At 36.8% G+C, this 20,520-nt stretch overlaps 1 protein-coding gene across 4 annotated transcripts in view; it reads left to right on the forward strand.

Annotated features, from left to right (window-relative positions):
* LOC150083194 (protein Gawky-like) overlaps positions 1–17,098 on the forward strand; it is a 295,134-nt gene extending 278,036 nt beyond the window's left edge. For all 4 annotated transcript variants that reach the window (XM_090377898.1, XM_090377901.1, XM_090377900.1 and 1 more), the window contains one exon: positions 14,997–17,098. In XM_090377898.1, coding sequence (XP_090234024.1) covers positions 14,997–15,524 — 528 coding nt within the window. In that variant the 3' untranslated portion in view covers positions 15,525–17,098. The remainder of the gene's footprint in view (positions 1–14,996) is intronic.
* The last annotated feature ends 3,422 nt before the right edge of the window (positions 17,099–20,520 follow it).

The raw sequence follows: 20,520 nt of genomic DNA on the forward strand, positions 1-20,520 counted from the left end.
TCTCATTGACCTAATGTATTATGTGGTAGATAAGTTCCACACAAACTAAAAAATTCAAATTTATATGGAAGTGTATGGGCATATGAATAGGAAATACTTATTTTATTGTACACTAAACTGTATTACAGTACAATTTATTGTAATTTCTAAATAATAATAATAAAATGCACTATGGAATTATTAATAAAATTTTTTTTTATTATTCTTCCTATTACAATTTCTCCTCCTCAGCACTTGAAGTTGCTGCAACTGTAGCTGAAGTTCCTGATGCTTCTGTTACTAGCTTTAAGGTTGAGGTTCTCTGACGTTTTTTCTTGAAGGAGTCTAACTTCATCTGTTTGCCACTATGAATCTTTGTGTCATAAATCTCACGGCAAGACAAACTATCATTTGAGTCATGTTACCTTAGCAGAATGATCAGGCAGGTGATCACAACTCTGCAGAATGCCTGTTAATTCATCAGCAAGGTTTAAAAACATGCCAAATATTCTTTGTTATTAAGCTGTTTTTCTCTGTTGGGCCTGTCTTCATCTTCCATGGTCTTTTCAGCCAATTCTTCATTAGTTAAGGGCTGTGAATGTGACTCAGGAAGCTCTTTAACCTCCTCCTCATTATCAAAAACTTGCCTTGCCAAAGACACCAGTGAAGTCATGCACATCTTCAGGATAAATATTCTTCCAAATACTGTTCATACACCTGTCACTTTATTCCTCACCTCACCAATAATGTACACTGCATCCCTGATGTTAAAGCTGTTCCAAAACTCCTAAACAGTTGGTTTGCCTTCACCATCAGTCTTGTGGATTAGCTTTCTAAATGTTCTTCTTAAATAGTAAGTTTCAAAAATTTGCTATGACACCTGGTCCATAGGCTGAATGAGTGAAGTAGTTTGTGGTAGTAGAAACACAACTCTGATGTTTGGATACAAAGCTTTAAAGTCTGTCATAGGCTGGAGCATTATCAAACAACAGAAGAATCTTAAACGATAAATTTTTGCATTAGAAATAAAGTTTCAGTTCGGGAACAAGACTACAAACCAGTCATGGAAGATTTGCCTTGTAATCCAAGCCTTTCACTGGGATTTCCAGGTCACAGGGAGGGGAAATTTCACATAATTTGTCATGGCTCTAGGATTCTCACTGTGATACAAAAGTTAGTGGTTTAAGCTTCTTTCCTCCATTTACACCCTCCCCCAAGCAAAAGAGTTAAGCAGTCTTTGGAGGCCTTAAACCCTGGAGCACTTTCTTCATGGATTGAAATGTACGATTTGGATGGCCTTCTCATCCACAATTAAAAACTTGTCTAGAGTTGTAACCTTCTTCCTCTAAAATCCTAGACAGATGCCCCTTCAGTGTCTGCACTTGCTGCCTCATCTTGTAGTCTCACATTTTTAAATCTGTAATGGGACTGAAACCTATGAAACTAGCCACAACTATCACTAAAAATTTCACTTGCTGAAGCTAAACACCCTCCTCACTCTTAACAAAATCATAAAGGCTGATGGTTTTCTCCCGAATAAGAGCAAAACTTACTGGAGTACAGCCACCTCCTGGGTTGCGTAATAACCAACTTACGGAAATTCTACTTTACATACGTTTTTGCTGGCCAGTGCAAGCTTAATCGTGGAAACATATTTTGCATCTGTAGGAATAAATGGAGTTTTTACATAACTAAGCTATTTATCTCTATAAAAGGTCATTTTATATTGGAAATTGCACTACACTTTTATCATTATCATGTGTTCTGTTATTAGAATCAATTTTTGAACGCCTTTGTGATATTTTTCTAAAACACATTTCTGGAGGTCATTACCACAAAACAAAAACAATTTGCACTTTCCGGTTTATTGGGCTTTTCTGTTAGCACAATCTATTATAAACAGGTAGTAAACTCGTTCTTATTGCATTTGTGATAATACCAATGACTGGAGTTCTTTGGGTTTTTAAGTTACGGTATTATGGTGAAATGAGTTCCCTTCACTGAAATCTTCAATCATATAAAAAAAAAAAAAAAAAAAAAAAACATAAAATAAATTTTCAGAATCTTCTCTTCATTCCTATTTACTTATTACAATGGTGAAGGGAAAGAGACCAGTGGAGAGTGCAAGTGCTGGCAGTGCTAGAAAATGAAACAAAATTGATGAAGATGATTAATTAAGAAGTACAAAGCAGGACAAAGTTTGTCATCTATTGCATGGAATTAGATCTTGCTGCTTCAACAGTGAATAGTATTTTAAGGGACAGTGCACATATAAAAGAACATGTTAAAGGATCAACAGTTGATCAGAAAACAGCATTCAAGTGGTATATCAAAGATGGAAAAAATTCAGAAGCAAGTGCCCCTGAGTCCAATGGGCCATTCAAGCAAAAGCAAGAAGTATTTATGAAGATGTTAAGGATAGGTACAGCAAACCCCAATTTTGAACACCTTTCAGAACACCAGCCAAGTTCGTGGCAAGCAGTGGGTGGTTTAATAGGTTCAAGCATCACGCTGTTTTCGAAAACATTAAAGTATGTGGTGAAGTCTCCCGTGCCAAGAGACTTTCTGCAGCTGCCAAGAAACTTTGTGATGAGTTGGAAAAAACCCCTTCTAAATCTCCACAGCAGCGTGCTTATCAGCTGGAGTGTTAATTCTGGCCGCGATGCTTGAAAGATAACTTGCTGACATTATGCCTGTTCTCTCTCTTTTTGAAATTTTGTACACTTTTGTCATTTTTCTTGCGCATGACATAAAAAAATTGAATGAATAATTCTATTTACATGTGCGTCATCAGCACGCATTAGTTGCAAGTGCTGCATAAGCATTTAGGGGAAATTCAGACTTACGTAGAGTTCCACAGAACGTAACCCTTAACTCGGGAGTGGCTATATACAAAGGGTACTGGGAAAGTTTTGCAATATGACGCAACAATGAATCACAGGAAGCTGCTTGTTGCTGCATGTTGAGACATGTTCATACGTGCATAGTAGCTGCCGCGCCAAGTCGATGGGCTCAGTTATTCATTAGTAGTGAGAGTGTAAAGTGCTTGCGATGGCATCGTGGTCATGAAATAAGGACAGTTTTGCGGTATAATTTCGTGCGTGGTTTAACCATAGACCAGTGCTTAGAAGAAATGACTCTTGCACTAGATGATGATTGTCCACATCGTACAACGATATTCAGGTGGTATAGAGAATTCCAAAGGGGAAATTTCACTCTGGAGGATTCTGAGAGGCCGGGAAGGCCACGAACGTCAGTTACGGAGGAAAACGTTACTGCTGTGAGGAAAATGCTTGACGAAAACAGGCGAGTGACCTACCAACAGATAGAGGATACTTTGGGCCTAAATGCACCAGCAATTCGTTCGATTCTGCAAGATCATTTGCACGTGAAGAAACTTTGTTCTCTCTGGGTGCCGCATCAACTGACTGAAGAGCAGATGACACGACGTGTGACTTGGTGCTGGGAGATGTTAAAAAAGTTTGATAAGGGACAATCTCGGTATGTGAACAACATCGTGACAGGTGACGAGACTTGGCTGTACTATTACGATCTGCCGACCAAGGCTCAAAACAAAGTTTGGGTCTTTGATGATGACGACACACCCGTAATTGTCAGAAAATCCCGATCTATAAAGAAGAAAATGATAGCTGTATTTTTCAAATCGAGTGGAATCGTGGAACGTGTCATTTTGGACACGCAGAAGACAGTCACAGCTAAGTGGTATACTGAACAATGCCTGCCTAAAGTCATTGGATCTATGAAGAACCTGCGGCCAAAGTCAAGAATGGACACCTGGTACCTCCATCACGATAATGCTCCAGCTCACCGTGCCAAAGCCTGCACCGAATATTTGACCACGACAGGACTGAAACTTCTCGAGCACCCTCCCTACAGGCCAGACCTTGCTCCCTGCGACTTTGCACTGTTCCCGCATGTGAAAATGAAGCTAAAAGGGAGCCGGTTTTCCAGTGATGAGGACCTTCTACGGGCTTGGGACAACGAGTGTGCTTTACTCCCTAGTGAAACTTGGCAGAACTGGTTTAAAGATTGGTTTCGGAGGATGGAGAGGTGTATTGAATGTAGAGCAAATTACTTTGAAAAAATTAAATAAACAAAGCTGTATTGCAAAACTTTCCTAGTACCCTTTGTATATGTGTGTGTGTGTGTGTTTTTACATTTTATATAGTATGTAATTATGAATTTAAATACAGAAGGAGAAAGAAGAATCGAGGGAAATATACATGTATATTCCTTTTCAAACGACATAAGTGCGAATATATAGAGTTTACTATCCTTAATGAATCAATGGTGTGTAGGCGAAATGACTTGTATTGGCACGACGTATATCGAGGATCCCCCTGTACTTGATTCCCTCTTTGCATGGAGAATCACATAGATTTCTATCCAGCTGAGTTTTGAATTTCCCCTAGCTGTCAGCCTCAATTACCCATGGAAGCAACTTATTTCAATTATTAACTGCTTGCTGGCTTAAAGAAAATTGTCTGAAATTCAGTAATTTGAATTTGTGGACCCTAGTTCTGGAATCATTTCTAATGGTGAAAATTTCATCCTTTCATTTTACTTGCACCTCTGAGAGCCTCATACACCTTAAATCTCCTCTAAGGTATCTAGTTTCCAAGCTCTACAGCACACATTTGAAGTCTTTCTTCATATGGATGTCCTTTTACCAATCCTGCCAAGTGCATTGCTCATCTTTGAAATATTTCAAGCAGCTTTTTTTTTTTTTTTTAATTACAATCTCCATACCTGGGCACAGTATTCCAAGTGTAGTTCAAGTAATGTCAAGGTTAAAGACAGAATTATCCCCAGTAAAGAGATACAAAACTCATCTATAAATCATTTTTGTCAGAAATAAATGTGGGAGCAGCTTTTGCTCTTGGAATTCAGTTCATATCACCTTGCATTCCACACTGATTTCTTCCTAAACAATGATCACTGAATGGGATCTATTATTTTTATTTATTTTTTTTATTTTTTATTTTTTTTATTTTTTGAAGAAAAAAAATCCCAGGAACTACAGGATGAAATGGTAAACCAAGAATCATGATAAGAAAAGATGGCATCTCAGTTTAAACAAATAACATCTTATTAACCTTTGTTACACCAAAAGCTGGTTATTTAAATTGTCATGTTTGGTCACTCCCAGATATGCCTGTTTCTGCTGTCACAGTGGCAGAAAGAGTAAATATAGTTATACTAACACTTCACATTGTGTCCATGGATCTATCTCATCTGACTAGACAACAGGATGATCCAAACCCTTCTGTTGCCAAATGGCAAAAGGAAACAAAACTGGCCACACTTTCTCACCCTCCATCCACTGACTGAAAAGCTGATTAGTGACCTTTCTCCATTTCTAATCCAGAAATGCTTAGAAAATGCTGCTGATCCGACTTAAATCAGGGGATCTACTTGTTGAAACCACATTCTCAAAATGACCACGTTTGGAGGAACAACCATAAAACTGTCCCTTCATGCTACACTAAAAACAGGTAAAGAAGTCATAGGTGAATAGGATCTAATGAATGTCACTAACAAAGATATTGCACAGGAACTATCCAGTCCAGCTATGTCAAAAAAGATAGTTCACTTTCTGCAGTGAGAAATCTACCGTTAACTGTTAAAGCAAGATATTTAATTGTAATGTTCAACCATATATGTATCTTACCTGATCAGATGCTTTAAATCAGTGGTTCCCAACCTGTGCGCTGCAGAGCCTGAGGGCTCCACATACACTTCCCAGGGGTTCCGCAGCCACTCCATGAAAATAAAATAGCTAAAAATTGAATGAAATTAAAGAACCACGAGTCCCTCCTGCTGCATACTGAAGTAAGGTGGCTGTCTCGAGGAAAAGCATTTACACGCTTGATGGAACTGCGTGCAGAGGTAGCAGCATTTTTAATGGACCATAGTGCACTATTGGCGATGGTTTTAAATTATAAAGGCTGGGTGTTTGCAAACTGGTGTACTTTCATTATATTTTTAGTAAAATGAATGAAATGAATCTCTCATTGCAAGGAAAAACAGCCACAGTTTTTGATGCAAAACAGCCACACTTTGGCATTTGATGCAAATGCCAAAGTGTCTTAAAAAGGAAACTTATGTATTGGTTGGAGTGCGTGGAAAAGGAAGATATTGATTGCTTCCCTCTTACAAAAAGCTTCTTGGACAAAAATAATATCAAGATTCAAGAAAAAATACAGAAAAATATTCAGGTGCATCTCAAAGCATTGAAAGACTCGTTTGAACATTATTTTTCGACAGCTCAAGAGAAGGGCGCTTGATGACTTTAATTGGGTATTGAATGTGTTCTCAGCGTGAACAAAAAATCACCTAGCTTAAACCCAGCAGAATACGAGCTCCTCTTAGAGCTCGTATTCTGCTGGGTTAGAATCAGTCTACCAGAGTTTTGGTTGCATTTGCAAGATGAATTCAAAATCTTGTCTGAGAAAGCAAAATTAGTATTGCTACTTTCTCAACTACATATCTCTATGAAGTGGGATTTTCTGCCTATATGCATACCAAAACAAAATACAGAAGTCGCTTAAATGCAGAACCAGACATTCACCTACAATTATCATCAAATTAACCTGAAATAAGAAAACTGTGCAAAAGAAAAAAAAAAAAATACAACCACAGGTGTCTCATTAAATATTTATACGTTATTTTACGAGTACCATAAATTAAGCTTTTGCTATTGAAGCTTAGTCCAATCACACGGTACTTTTAAGACAGTCTGTAATTATCTAACGTTATTTTATGTTAAGTCTTAATTTAGGCTTACTGTAAAATATAATTTTATTGCATGGACATTTTACAATTGTTTAAATGTCTCTTTACTTTACACTCCCTTATTATCTATCCCCTCTTAAATACCATTAAATACCATTAGCTTGAAAACCTACTAGCTATAGGGTAAGCCTAAGGGGCTCCTCCATAGAAATTGATTATAAAAAGGGCTCCACGGGTCAAAAAGATTGGGAATCACTGCTTTAAATGAGTTCAAGACAAATGCTGAGGTGAGCGGACGCACTTCGTCAGGATTCCTCAGTTAAGTAGATTGGATTACTGTTGATTAGTGCTTTTAAATATTTGATTTATTTAGATATTGTTGGATTATTTTGTTATAGGTTTTCCTGTAACAGTTTGATTTTTATAATATTATAGATATAATTTTTTAAAGTTAATTTTCATTGATATTTAGCTAATTTTATAATGGTAGTTACGAAATCTGCCTTAAACATGTCACAGGGTATCATGACTCACACGGAAAAAGCTGATGGCGATTTACGGCTGAGTCATGATTTAATCCATTGTAGTACGTGTGGAATGTTTTCCAAGGTCGACCTGGTGACTAATCATAGAATCACCTGGGGATTCTTTTCTTTGTGATCGATGTAAGGAGTGCACTGATGGAACAATTTGAGTCACTGAAAAAATGGGTATTTGCCCTCGAGAATAATGCATCTGGGAGCTCGCCAGGGACTCAAGACTCCAGCAATCTACCAAGTAATGCACACCTGATTCAGGCCTCAAAACAGAAAAACCAAGTGCAAACTACTCTGGTTAAAAAGGACATTGTTTTATTAGGAGACTCCATTGTCAGGGAAATGGGGAATATTTTTTTGTAATAAGGATAGGTGGAGTAGAACCAAGGTATGTCTGCCGGGAGCAACTATTAATGATGTCACCAACAGATTGTCAGATTTTAAGGGAGGTAAAGAGAATATTATTATTCATGCAGGGACTAATGACATTAAACGTATACGATCTGTTGGAAAAATACAGGATCATGCTGAGGAGATGCTGCAAGCTATGCCACAATGTCTGTGTGTCTGCAACTGTGCCCAGACATGATAGGAGGGATTATATGTTAAAAGCCTTGTGGATTAACTCAAGACTTGAAGGACTCTGCAAGGTTTTAGGGGGGGGGGGGATTTCTATCAGCATGGCCCACACTTGTAGGTAGAAGGAATTTGTTTTGTAGAGATGGGATACACTTAAACAAAGGTGGTGCAAAAGTTTTTGCCAGTATTATTGAGGATACCTTAGAGGTTCAGGGAAACTGCTAGTTGGGGGGGGGGGATGTGGGTAATACTGACGTTTATCTGATAATATTGGTCAAAGTAACTCTTGCACGTACCTCAAGAGTTCTTATCTGTAACCCCAACTGGACATATTATCTAGATGTTCTGGGGGCAGAAACGTTTCAAGTGAGCGGGTAGCTAATGCCAGGGAAGAGAGCCTAAAAAACTTCAAGGGTTGTTAAATATACAAGAACAGTAAGTCTTAATTGTTTATATAGTAATGTTAGAAGTGTCGTCAGTAAAATGAGCGAATTCGAACTGCTGGTTAAAAAGTAACGCGGACATAATAGGGCTTACGGAGACGTGGTACCACCCGGAAATTGGGGGTGATGAGTTTCAGTACGGCTTGTATAATGTATTTAGGAAGGAAAGGGTAGATAGAAGGGATGGTGGGGTAATGCTTCTTATCATAAGCAGCCTGAGTGCAATGATTGCTTTCCCGGATTTAGACGTTTCACATGCTAGTATAGAATCTGTATGGTGTGAGATAGTTGGAAACAAAGGTATAATGCGAGTAGGAGTAATCTACAGACCAGGTGATTGTGAAGATTATGACGAAAGCCTCTACATGCAAATGGAATGGGCAAGTAAGTGTCAATGTCTTATTATGGGTGATTTCAATTTGCCTCTAATCAATTGGAGTAAATGGGAAGGAAACTTGACATGGGGAACAAAATTTTTAAATCAACTAGATGACTGTTATTTGTATCAGCATATCAGGGAAAGTACTAGAGAAAAGAATATCCTAGACCTCATCACCCATGAATCAGATGACATAACAGGGCTGACAGTAGAGGAACCAGTAGCAGGAAGTGATCACAGAGTTCTACGGTGGATGATGATGAGAGAGGTAGCAGTAGTAAAAGGCAAAGGAATGGGTTTTAATGGGTTTTAAATTTCAGAAAAGGAAATTACGATGCCTTAAGGTACTACATGGCTTCTATTAACTGGTTAGATATCGCACAGAGAATGAATACAGTTGAACTGCGGTATGCTTTTTAAACATTAATCACAGATGCCTTGAATGTTTATTTTTATCATTGTTTTATTTGGTTTTTTTTTTTTTTTTTTTGCCTGGTGCAACATAAGCCATAGGCTTTCTTGCACCATGTAGCCATTACTAATACTAAATGCAAAAGTTTGGATATTTGCAGACAGTATGTCAAGGGGGAAGCAGGTCCAAATGTAGGTCCCAAGGACACACCCATACCGAATTCTCTGCTCAATCTTTACAATGTCCAAACTGCAGAGGTAATTCTGCCTACTCAAAAGACTACAACATACAGAAAGGGGGGGGGGTTTCTTCAGAAATATAAAACAGAGCATAAAGTTACTTTCAAAAAAGCAAATGTCACCACTTGCAAATACACACACATGCAGAAACTAAAGACAGCTGTCTTGTGTCTGCCGTTTCAGTTTCTGCCCAGTCAAAACTTCTAATCAGGCCATCAATACTCCTATCTCATGTCCTCCAAAGCAGACCCCCCCCTACATCAAAACCAATCACAGAGGCTATAGGTTAATAAACAAAAGGCCAGAAAAAATCTAGTTGATATGGGTATAGATGAGAAAGAAAATGAAGATGAAATTCTGGAAATACATGCAGAGGACAAAATGGCTAGTTGCCCTCATTTTCTTTCTCATCCATGTCCATATGGACACATTTTGGAAAGACATGGAGCAAGACAGTCTCTTGAAAACAGACACAAACAAATAAATTCTGAAACTAAGCGATGTCACAATAGCACAATGGAACTGTAAAGGTTTCAGAGCAACATCAATGACATAACTTGATTAATAAGCATAATCCTGCAGGCATCAGTCTTCAAGAAACAAACTTCACAAGTAAATCTATCAATAAAATGCTATGGAATATATAAACAAGACCAATTCCTCTTCCTCCACTAGTGCTGACAGTGGAGTGGTCATTTTAACTCCAAAATACCCTGTAAATTAATCCACTTGCAAACACACTTAATAGCAGTAGCTGTATGAAAATCAATCATGTTAATAATACACTGGTTTCATTATCTCACTCCAAATCAGCACTACACAAATGAAGAACCTGGAAAAATTGGGCCATAATTCTCCTACGAATCACTGCCTAACAAAATATGCAACTTGTGCAATGTTTATGGATTTTTCTGAAAGAGGACATCATACAGCCAAGTCTTTGTGTGCATTTGGTGCAGAGAGAGTGTGTGAGAAGAAATTAGGTGCAAACTGAGTGTTCTGGTGGATGTTTATGAGAGTTTTAAGAGTAGGGTGGATGCCCTCGAAAGAATTAAAATGTGAGCATCTAGCTCTCAGCTGCCTAACTCATCACCACCAGAGCTCACACTTCTGCATCAAGCAGCACAACAGCAATCCCCAAGATAGAATGCACTGGTCCCACAGGTGGTAGTTATTGTCGGTGACTGTTGTCAGGGGAACAGGAAATATATGTGCAAGGATAGGTAGATTAGGACAAGGGTGTCTTCCAGTGACAAAAGTAGGTTACGTTGTAGAGAAGGTATCTTTTAACGGCACAAAAGGGATGTTGGTACTAATAATATTAAGAGTAGATCTGAGGACTTAACAAGTACAGGGCAATGTTGAGAAAAAGTTGAGTTAGGATTGAATTTGAGTGTCTGCAATTCTGCCCAGACTTCATACGAGGGAATATATGTTAAGAGCTTTGTCAGTCAGTTTGGCCCTGAGAGAATGTGCAAGGCTCATGGGTTAGAATTTTTCTCAACTTGGTCTGTGCTTGTTAACAGGAGTTGACTGTTTTTACATGGGTGGGATGATCTTAAATAGAAGGTGTGCAAAAATATTTGCTGTAGCTATAGAGGCAGTGATAGGTGGGATAGATACACAGAAGGCCGCCGTAGCCTAGTGGTCAGGCGTGCAGGTGCATAAGTACACATGCCTTGAGTGACCGGGGTTCAAGCCCATGACTGCTGAATACGGTGCTGTTTCTTGTATTCTGTCTATCTTGTAAACTCCTCTGACCGTTTGGTCGTCCCGGAGTATAAACAGAAGATTTACTTTTAGATTGATAGATTAACTAGAGAAACAGGCAGAGGTAAGTGATTATTTGAACAGCAGCAGCCTGGAAAGCAAAGTTTCAAGCCCTGCTGTGGGTTATTATAGAACAAGTAAATACATGGACTAATGTTATTGTAACTAAGAGTAAGAACATGCACTTGTATACTTGCATGTACACTAATGCTAGGAGCATTATAAATAAATTTGAAGTACTGATTAAATCATCAAATGCAGACATTGATTGTAGAGATAGCAGAGACATAGCACTCAGACATATGCAATGCCAAATTTGAATATGGGGAGCACAGTGTATACAGGAGGGACAGTGCATCCAGTTGACGTGGATGCACTGGATGCACTGTGCATCCAGTTGACGTGGTTGACCAGTCAGTGTTGGGTCAGTTTGGTGTGATATAAGCACTAGGGTGGGGGAAATTGAGTAGGTGCATGTTATAGGCTTAATGACTGTGATGAGTATACCAAACATCTATACATGGAAATAGTGGGCCAGTAAATCAGATCATCTAACAATGGGGGATTTTAAATTTCTAGATGTTGACTGGAATTTGTGGGTTGATCACTCACAAACTAGCAAGACTTTTGTAGATTTATTGGATGACTGTTTTCCGCAGCAACTTGTTAGAGAGGTAACAAGAGGAAGGAAGCTCTTGATGGTTATCAGCAGCAAATAAGCATCAATAATCTGCAGGTAAAAGACCCTCTGGGTGTCAGCAATCACATTGTGCTAATGTAGGATTTACTTAAAGACATAAACACAGTCAAGGGTAAAGGGAGGGCCTTTTTGCTTTTGTAAGGGTGGCTGCAGTGGTCTCAGACAGAGTTATTCTGCACTGTGGGATTATCTGATAATGTTTCCAACACCAAATTCTACATGGAAATCATTCACAGAAGTAATTGTAGAAGCTATTAGGCTTTTCATACCAATGAAGAAATACTATTCAACCCTTAGACCTAAATGGATGCTACCCCCCACCCACCAATTAGCCCTTTTATTACATATTGCACAGTCTTTCTTCTTATTTGGATTTTCAAAATAAGAAGTAATAAAATATCACATTGAGTGTGCGGCCATTCAATCCCACTTTCACATCTGAACCTGATAGCCTTTTTCTAAGAGGGATATCATATTTCAGACATTCATACTAGCTGAACAAAGTTTCTTTTGAAACTGCTTATGAAGAAGGGTCTTTTGACTTGGATTTGGCCTCTTCATCAAGGCGAAGCTGTTCTCATTGAAGCAAACAAACCAGAAAAACAACTTTCTCAACCATTTCATTGATTTATTTTTGAGTGAGTGAAAAACTTGCAGACTAGTGGTCAGTTGTTATATTGCACCCATTTCTCTTGTATATTCATGAATGCAAGTTTCCCCTACTTTTACTTTTCCTCTTTCACCTCAATTTAGATATAGAAAGTTGGAAGTATAAATATAGTTCTTTTGTCTTTTCATGGTAGCACTTGAACTATCCTTCTTTCAAAAAAAACTAGTGGCTGTGTTTTTTCAAGTTTCTTTGTGGTTTTCATCTTGTATGTTAATCCATTAAACCCTTCCTGTTCCCCATAACAGTTCCTGGGTGTATATTTTGTTTATAAAGTTCTTCTGTTAGTTGAATATTAGTGTAAAATCAGTCAGTGAACAAATGAAATCCAGTACCCCCAATACCTTGAAGCTGTTTCTGGATGTGAAGCACTATCCTTTAGTCTGGTCACATCAAGCTGTGAGTAGCAAGCTTTCCAAAATTTAATGCAATAGCTGAGCAATAACCTGTTTCTGAGTCAGCCAAAACAAATATACAAAAGCCCCATGTTATTTGCTTTTGAGGGTTTTAACATTTTAAAGAAATTCTACCCTTGAAACCAATAGTACTTTCATCTATTGCAGTATTTCTGCCTGGAATAAAATGTTCACAATTTTTTATCCAGATGATCAACTTTTTTATTTTTTTATTTATTTTTTTATGGATTCAATAAATGTTATAAGCTTGTTATTTTAACAATCAATAGAGAGAACTGTGTAATTGAATTTCCATTCTGAGAAAGTTGCCTGAGTTGAGAGAAAAGTACTATGGAATTCAGCTGCTTCTTTTCACTGAAGATAACTAATTCATTGGGTTAAACATTACACGAGTAGAGGAAATGTACTGTACTAAATCCGAATTCATTAATTTGGAAGTCTACATTATCCTGCCCAAATTGTCCTCTTTAAAAGTCAGCTCTGGATCAAATAATTTTATGATACGGTTAGCTGAAAAATTTTGAACTACTGCCGTAGAGTCACCTTCAAACACACTGAGCAAACTGCTTTTCTTTTTTTTCTTTTTTTTTTTTTTGTCAGTAAGATCATCACAATATGGTCTACCTTGGAATTGCTTTGATTACTGCCATCTTTAACAATCGAATATGACAATTTATCCCTCCTATCCAATTTCACTAACAATGTTTGCTGCTTTGTTCTTCCACATTCAGATTTTTTTGCTACTTCACTATCAGAAACATCTCTTGCATGATTAGCACAGTTCAAAGGAAGATTGTTCAGTGATAGAAAATGCAAAAAACACTGTTTTTATGCTTATGTGTTTGAAATTAGCTGAAATTGTCAGTCATTTAAAATTGAAAAAAATTGCATATACAGTGGATTCCGGTTATTTGGGGCAAATCTTAAAAAAAAGAGCCCAATTGAGAAAATGGCCAGGGTTTATACTTCGCTCAATTGGGACAGCATGCCGTTTAATTAGGGCAGGAGACCGCAGCGGAATTCAGGTCGAAATTCTGGAGGTCACAACCATAAAACAAAAACAATTAGCAGTCACCTGTTTATTGGGCTTTTCCGTTAGTGATATCTATCATAAATGGACATTAAACTCGATCTTATTGAATTTGCGATAATACCGACAGCTGGAATTCTATGGGTTATTATGGTGATGTGTTTACACTTCCATGAAATCTTCAATCATATAAATAAAATTAATTTTCAGACCTTTTCATTCCTATTTTTAAAGCTTTGCAACTCATTACTCCATTGTTACTTGCAATTTGTGTGTGCCGTGTTCTTTGTTATTAATTGCTTATCTTTTTACTGTTTTAAATTTTAATCCCCCACCCACAAATGTCAGTGAACAGAAATGTCAACTAGTTCGTATGTACGTATTGCAGTACATATTAATTATTTTGATTATCACGTATATTCTTCCGATTTTCACGTATAATTTAATTTTTTAATTGGTAAGGTAATAAAGGGTAAATTTGTGCTTAATATACCTTGCTTTTATAGCCTGTAGATAATATTCCTCCTATTTTTGCTAAATAGAATTGCTGTTTAATAGAATTAAAATTCAATTCACAAACGTTGATCACAATGACTGGCACTTACTGCACATTGTATAGTGAACAGTACTTTACCATGTTGACTTCGTTGTAACGTGATTTGTTGTACAGTGAACCAATTGTAAAAGGTGGGGGGTACATTGTATTTTTAACTATTTACGTGAAACTTCAGATAATTGGAGCAGCCACTTAATCGGGCCAAAATACACTAGTCCCGATGTGTCCCAAATAACCGGAATGGCAGCACAAAGCAAATGTATTACCTTTTACAGTACATAGAAATCTTGCATATATCTTCTTAAACACAATATTTCTTTGCTGTGTTACTGAAGGATGTTGTTAAATTGAATTTAGCTTTGCATCACACATACAAAAAAATTTTAACATTTACCCCTATCACTTGATGTATAAAAATCACCAGTTTTTGAGTATAATATGTTCGGCTGTTAGTTTTTTTATTACATTTTTATTTTTTTGCTGTTATAAAGTTCTTATTGCAAATATATAGCAAATTTTTAAATTTCATTTCAGATCGATGGATCTACATTGAAGACTCTGTGCATGCAGCATGGACCGTTGCAACTCTTTCATCTTTTCTTAAACCATGGCATAGCTCTTGTGCGCTATTCTACTCGAGAAGAAGCAGCAAAAGCTCAGTCTGCCCTTAATAATTGTGTTTTGGGCAATACTACTATTCTTGCTGATATACCTAGTGAAGCTGAAGTACAGCAGTATTTACAACTAGCTGGTGGCCAGCTAGGTGGAGGGTCTATTGGATGGTCCACACCACCACAAGGAAATAACTCTGTTACACCTGGTTTTCGAGGTGGAACTGCATCATTCCCATTTGGTAGTACTGGTGGCTCCGCTAATAATGGCAAGTTAGATTCTTCCGCCTGGAATGGTACAGCTTTGAATATGCCTGGTTCTCATTTGTGGTCCTTTCCTAGTACAGGAAGTAGCCTATGGGGAGGTTCGGCTGCTCTGGAACATGAGCAGAACACATCCTCATTAAATTCTTTTTTGCCTGGTGATTTGTTAGGTGGCGAGTCAATGTAAGACTGAAATATACTCAGCTATGCTTGTCCACAAAAGAAAAAAGTTCTTAATTCAGGAGGAAAATTCTCTAATTTACAGTTGTCTTATCAAGTACAAATTGTGGTGGAAATAAAAGCCTTGAGGTTATTTCTCCCTAATTTATTGATCCTACATTGAATGTGTGGGCTTCACAGAAGTCTTCTGTCAATGTGATATGAACAGTTGTTACTGTTAAAAGACTTTGTTGCTTCTTCCAGTGTGCTTCACGTACATATAGTATAGAAACAAATGTAACAGCTAGTGTGATATTTTTACAGCCTAATGTAACTCAGTGTGGCTTCTTGACAGTTGACTTGCCTCATACTCCTGTGCTCTTCAGACATGCTCAGTCATGATCATAGATTGTAATATTAGTTATAGTAGTAGAGCAAATCAAATAACTTTATAGTACTGAATGCAAGTCTCCAGTATTTTAAGTGCCAGAGGAGGGAAAAAAGCCTTAAAATTCTGCCATATCAGCATTTGTGGTAGGTACAAATGTTCTTGTAGTCACTGTAGGGCAGGAGTCAAGTCTTGAAGCCAAATGATGGAACCTCATCGCAACATAAGTGTTGCAACTTCTCATTTTTTTAATTATTATTTTAATATGAATTTTCATGAGGTTTGTCTGTTTTTCATTGCTGATAGAGAATGAGTTATGTTTGAATTATGATATAGCATTTTCTTAAAGTCATATGTAGATATTAATGATTACAGAGTTTTTAAAAGATAAATTTATTAATACCGAGTGCAAAATGACAGTGATAATGTTAATAGTAGAACAACTTAAGTTCCCTCCCCTTCCCCCATACACACACAAAATTGTTTTAGTCACAGTAATTTTTTAATGAGTTTTAAGATTTTTACATTATGTAAGTATGTTAATGCATTACTACTTACATGGTGAAATATGCTTTCTGCTAACTGCCAGACCTTGATATCCACATGTACTTAGTGTACAGAAATGGGTCATTGTTTCTTGTGAAGATATTCTTAAGAAACCAAGGGTTTGCCATGTGTGATACCCAAGTACATGTGTCTGTGGAAAAGGGCTGTTTAGCAAAGTACTCATTATCAGTTTAAAGTCAGATATTTAGGGATTTTATTCCCATTAAGTCAGCTCTAAATAATGTGATCTGTAAAACAGAAGTGCATTTCCTGTAGTTCTTAATGGTGCTGCAGAAAGCGAGTACTACAGCAAGGGTTGGGTCCCCATGCCTTCTTCCTCTTACCAATGACCCATTTCCTAACTGTAGGACCCTGCTTGTCCTGTAAGCACTTTAGCTTGCCAAAGTCTAAAAGATCAAATAAGAGAGCTTGCTGAAATTATTTTCGTCTGTTTGGAATTGTGAAATCAGCATATAATAGATTTTTTTCTAGTTTCTGAAATACTTGTGCTCCTTTTATTTTGATCCTTTGATTACTTGCGTATGTGGATGTGTGTAAATGTATCCTTTGTATGTATTATGTAAATTGTTCATGTACTATTTGTGTGAATGGCTGTGTAGAATATGACTTTCTCTTGTACTTGAATTTTGTGCCGTCTTGATCCCCTGGAAGCAGAAAAAAAATAAAATAAAATAAGCAAAAAAAAAATAAATAAATAAAATAAATAAATAAATAAAAAATAAAATAAAGAAAAAAAGAAAATTAATATAAAAAAGGAAAAAAAATCCCCGGTGACTTGTGTATACTACCCATTTTTGCTTCCATATCCAGCTAATGCAGCATAGTGATATTTTGAATTGCAGGTCAAAATATTTAGATATATATTGAGTAACGTATACTCAGATGGTGTACTTTATTGATTAGTTTTTAAAATTTGTTCTGAGTTAATGCTGTGTTACTGTCTTCACTTAACCCTGAGTGTCAAGCTTTCAGACATATCAAGTACTCTATTTCATTCTGTGCTATATGTTCAACTGCAGGTGCTAAATCTCATTACTCTGGGGTAATCATTGCCATATATGAAAGAAATACCCAAGTCAAATCCCTTTTTGCAGTGCCGAGTTGAACATGGGGAAACCTGATGTAAGTTCCCTTCTTCCCTTCCTTCTGGATGCTGTTCCTTATCTATGCATTTTTGTGCTGCAGAGCACACATTCCCCCAGGGTGTGGGCTCAAAAAGGAACAAACTTTTGCAAACAGTATCATTCTGTACTTAAAAGTGGCCTGATTAACAGCCTTTGCAATTTTCAGCTAAGCTCCTTGGTGAGTTTGCTACTGGTCATTTCAGTTTGATTCTATACTTCTGATTGTGGAAACATTTCCACTATTTCTTACATTGTCTCTTATAACACAGGCCCAAAGACAACATTGTGCCATGGTCTACACAATATATATATACTAGAGATATATTACCTAAAAAAAAATTTAGAATTCTGCACAATATCGGCTTTAATGGCCAAAATAAGCTTTTTTATAGTCAGCAGATTTGGTCAGTCACATTATACATCCATCCTTTTTCTGTTTTCATGGTAACCTCCAACTATTCTTGCCTTAAAGCTTGTCATTTAGCTCATATGTTTGGAAAGGTGGTGTAAATTTTGTTTGAAGTATTCATAGTGTTTGTAGTTATGCTCTGACCGTCCAGCCTTTTCCATATCCCACAGTTTATTCTGAAAAGAAAGTAACAAAAAGTTAATTTTTGCCAATTTATTGTGAGTACTGTTTTAGTCAGGTGTGTTATCACTCATGTCAATATCATGGTGCTAGTTTTAGAAAATTATGGTGTGGGATGAAGTTCCATTAATGTTCCTGTATATTTTGTGTTCTTAAAAAGTGGATACCTTGTCATGGAATTACTGCCGTTTTTTCAGAAAGTGCTGAAGTGCATTTGCTGTATGTGCACTTGCTAGTGTAAAATAGAGAAGCTTCTCAATCCCCCCACCCTTGTACACTATATTCTGTGTGATCTTTTCACCCGTGATACGTTGGCTCAAAGTTGATAACCATGACAACAGGGTTGCACCTCAGATTGGTTGTTGTTGTAATTTAGTCTGTTCAAATTGTGTATATGTAAACTGGTATTTGCCTCAGATAGTCTACAATATGTGATGTAGTGTATTTAGAATAGATAAATAATCTATCGTGTAGTTTAGATTCTCCAGCATTGGTGATGGTTAAGTGCAAATATTTGTCTCTAGAAGTGAATGTTACATTTTAATGTTTTTTCTTATTTTTTATTTTATTATTATTTTTTTTTTATGTTGATCATTGCCTGCAAGTGAACTTGTGACACACCCAACTTTGCATTTATGCAAAGAAGGAAAGAAAAATAAGCAGTTGTAATTATTCTGACTTAGAAATATTATTGGTTATTTTGTAAATTACGCAGCCACAAAAAAAAAAAAAAAAAAAAGTACCTGTGGACCAAAGTGATGTACCTAGCTTAGTCTTAAAGAAAACATCTTCAGAATGTTTGGGAAGTATTGTTTATGAATGGAAATGTATAACAACCCAATTCCAGAAAGGTTGTGTACAAGATCCCAGAATGCTCAGGAATAAGGTTTTTTTATTGCCAAAATGAAAAAGTACTATAGTTGTGAACTAAGATGTGTTCTTTTAAAAGTTTTTCTATGCCTTCCATGGTATCTTCCTCTTCTCTTCAATTGTCTCATTTTGACTTGGAGCTTGCCAGTTTGCCAGAGCAGCTCTCAACATGACTGCAGAAATTTGGGCTATGATTAGTGGCAGACTGAACTTCTTCCTCTTCTTCCCCAAGATGTGATATATTTTTTTCATCAACTTTCTGACCATGACTTTTGGGGATAATCTATTTCCATGCAGGCTTATCTGATATCAAATATCAGTCCTGCATTTTATAATTTCAGTAATGTGGTTGTATGCTGTGTAACAGGTTGTTGCTCATGTGGCTTCAGACTATAGCAGGATGGGACATTAATTGTTGGAATTAGTGGAGCACAATGTACAGAGTTGTATCCAAAGAAAGGATGTGGCTCAGGGTAACTTTCTTCCTTCATGTGGTACTACTTTGCCACTGCACAGTTGTTGCTTGCCTGGGATCGAAAAAAGTAAGGATTTGCACAATGAAAGTAATGTGCTAGGGTGTGTGTGTGTGTGTGTGTGTGTGTGTGTGTGTGTACACATATATATATATATAGAGTGAAAAAAATTACTTATAATCATGAATTTAATTTAAATTATAAATGTGAAATGAATTTTTCCAAACTGTTTTTCTTGACAGCTATTACCTTCTTTTTGCTGTTATTTATATTGAAACATTCTTAAATTACTGAAATGTTTGCTTTATTGAATTTTTTACCCAAAAAAAAAAAAAAATGAAAAGAAAAAATCATAATGTTCCTCGATTACATGTTCACTTGTTGTGTGCAGGTTACAACACATGCTTGAGATGTATTAAAATGTGTCAGAAAATTTTCTTTATACTAGTAAAACATCCCGTAAATGAAGAATCTGCAATCTTTTGGCAGCTGTATCGTTGCATTTGTTTGTAAATATTGTGAGTAAAGATGGCATTGTTCATTATACTTTACCTCAGGTATACCTGCTGTACTCAAAGGGACAATTTTTTTCTTCTAAGAAGTGCATAAATTGTTTCAATATTTAGTGGGTTACTTCCATCTGAGAATGACACTTCAAATCTACCCTGAAGCTTAACGCACATGTTCTTTTCCGGTGAGTGCTCACAAGTAAAGCTAGAACTGTGGAACAGGTGATAAATTGTTAACCATTCCACAGATATACTAATATAAAGTGTCCACAAGTTTTACTGGTATCCCTTGGTCAGATATTCAAGTGCAAAGAATCTTGTATATGGTGACTGTAGCATATGCCATTGAGTGAGCATTCGGCCTTTTAATCAGGAGATGATCTTCTGCTGTGATGTGAGAAAATATACTGTTCAACTTGGTTGCTGGTGCTTTTGGAAACATGATCAGATGAATAATTCCTGGCTTCTTCAAATATGTTTAGGCTTTTTTTTTTCTCTCTCTCT

Source organism: Mastigoproctus giganteus, chromosome 7 (genome assembly GCF_048544385.1).
Source record: "Mastigoproctus giganteus isolate SK-2022 chromosome 7, ASM4854438v1, whole genome shotgun sequence".
Classification (NCBI taxonomy): domain Eukaryota; kingdom Metazoa; phylum Arthropoda; class Arachnida; order Uropygi; family Thelyphonidae; genus Mastigoproctus; species Mastigoproctus giganteus.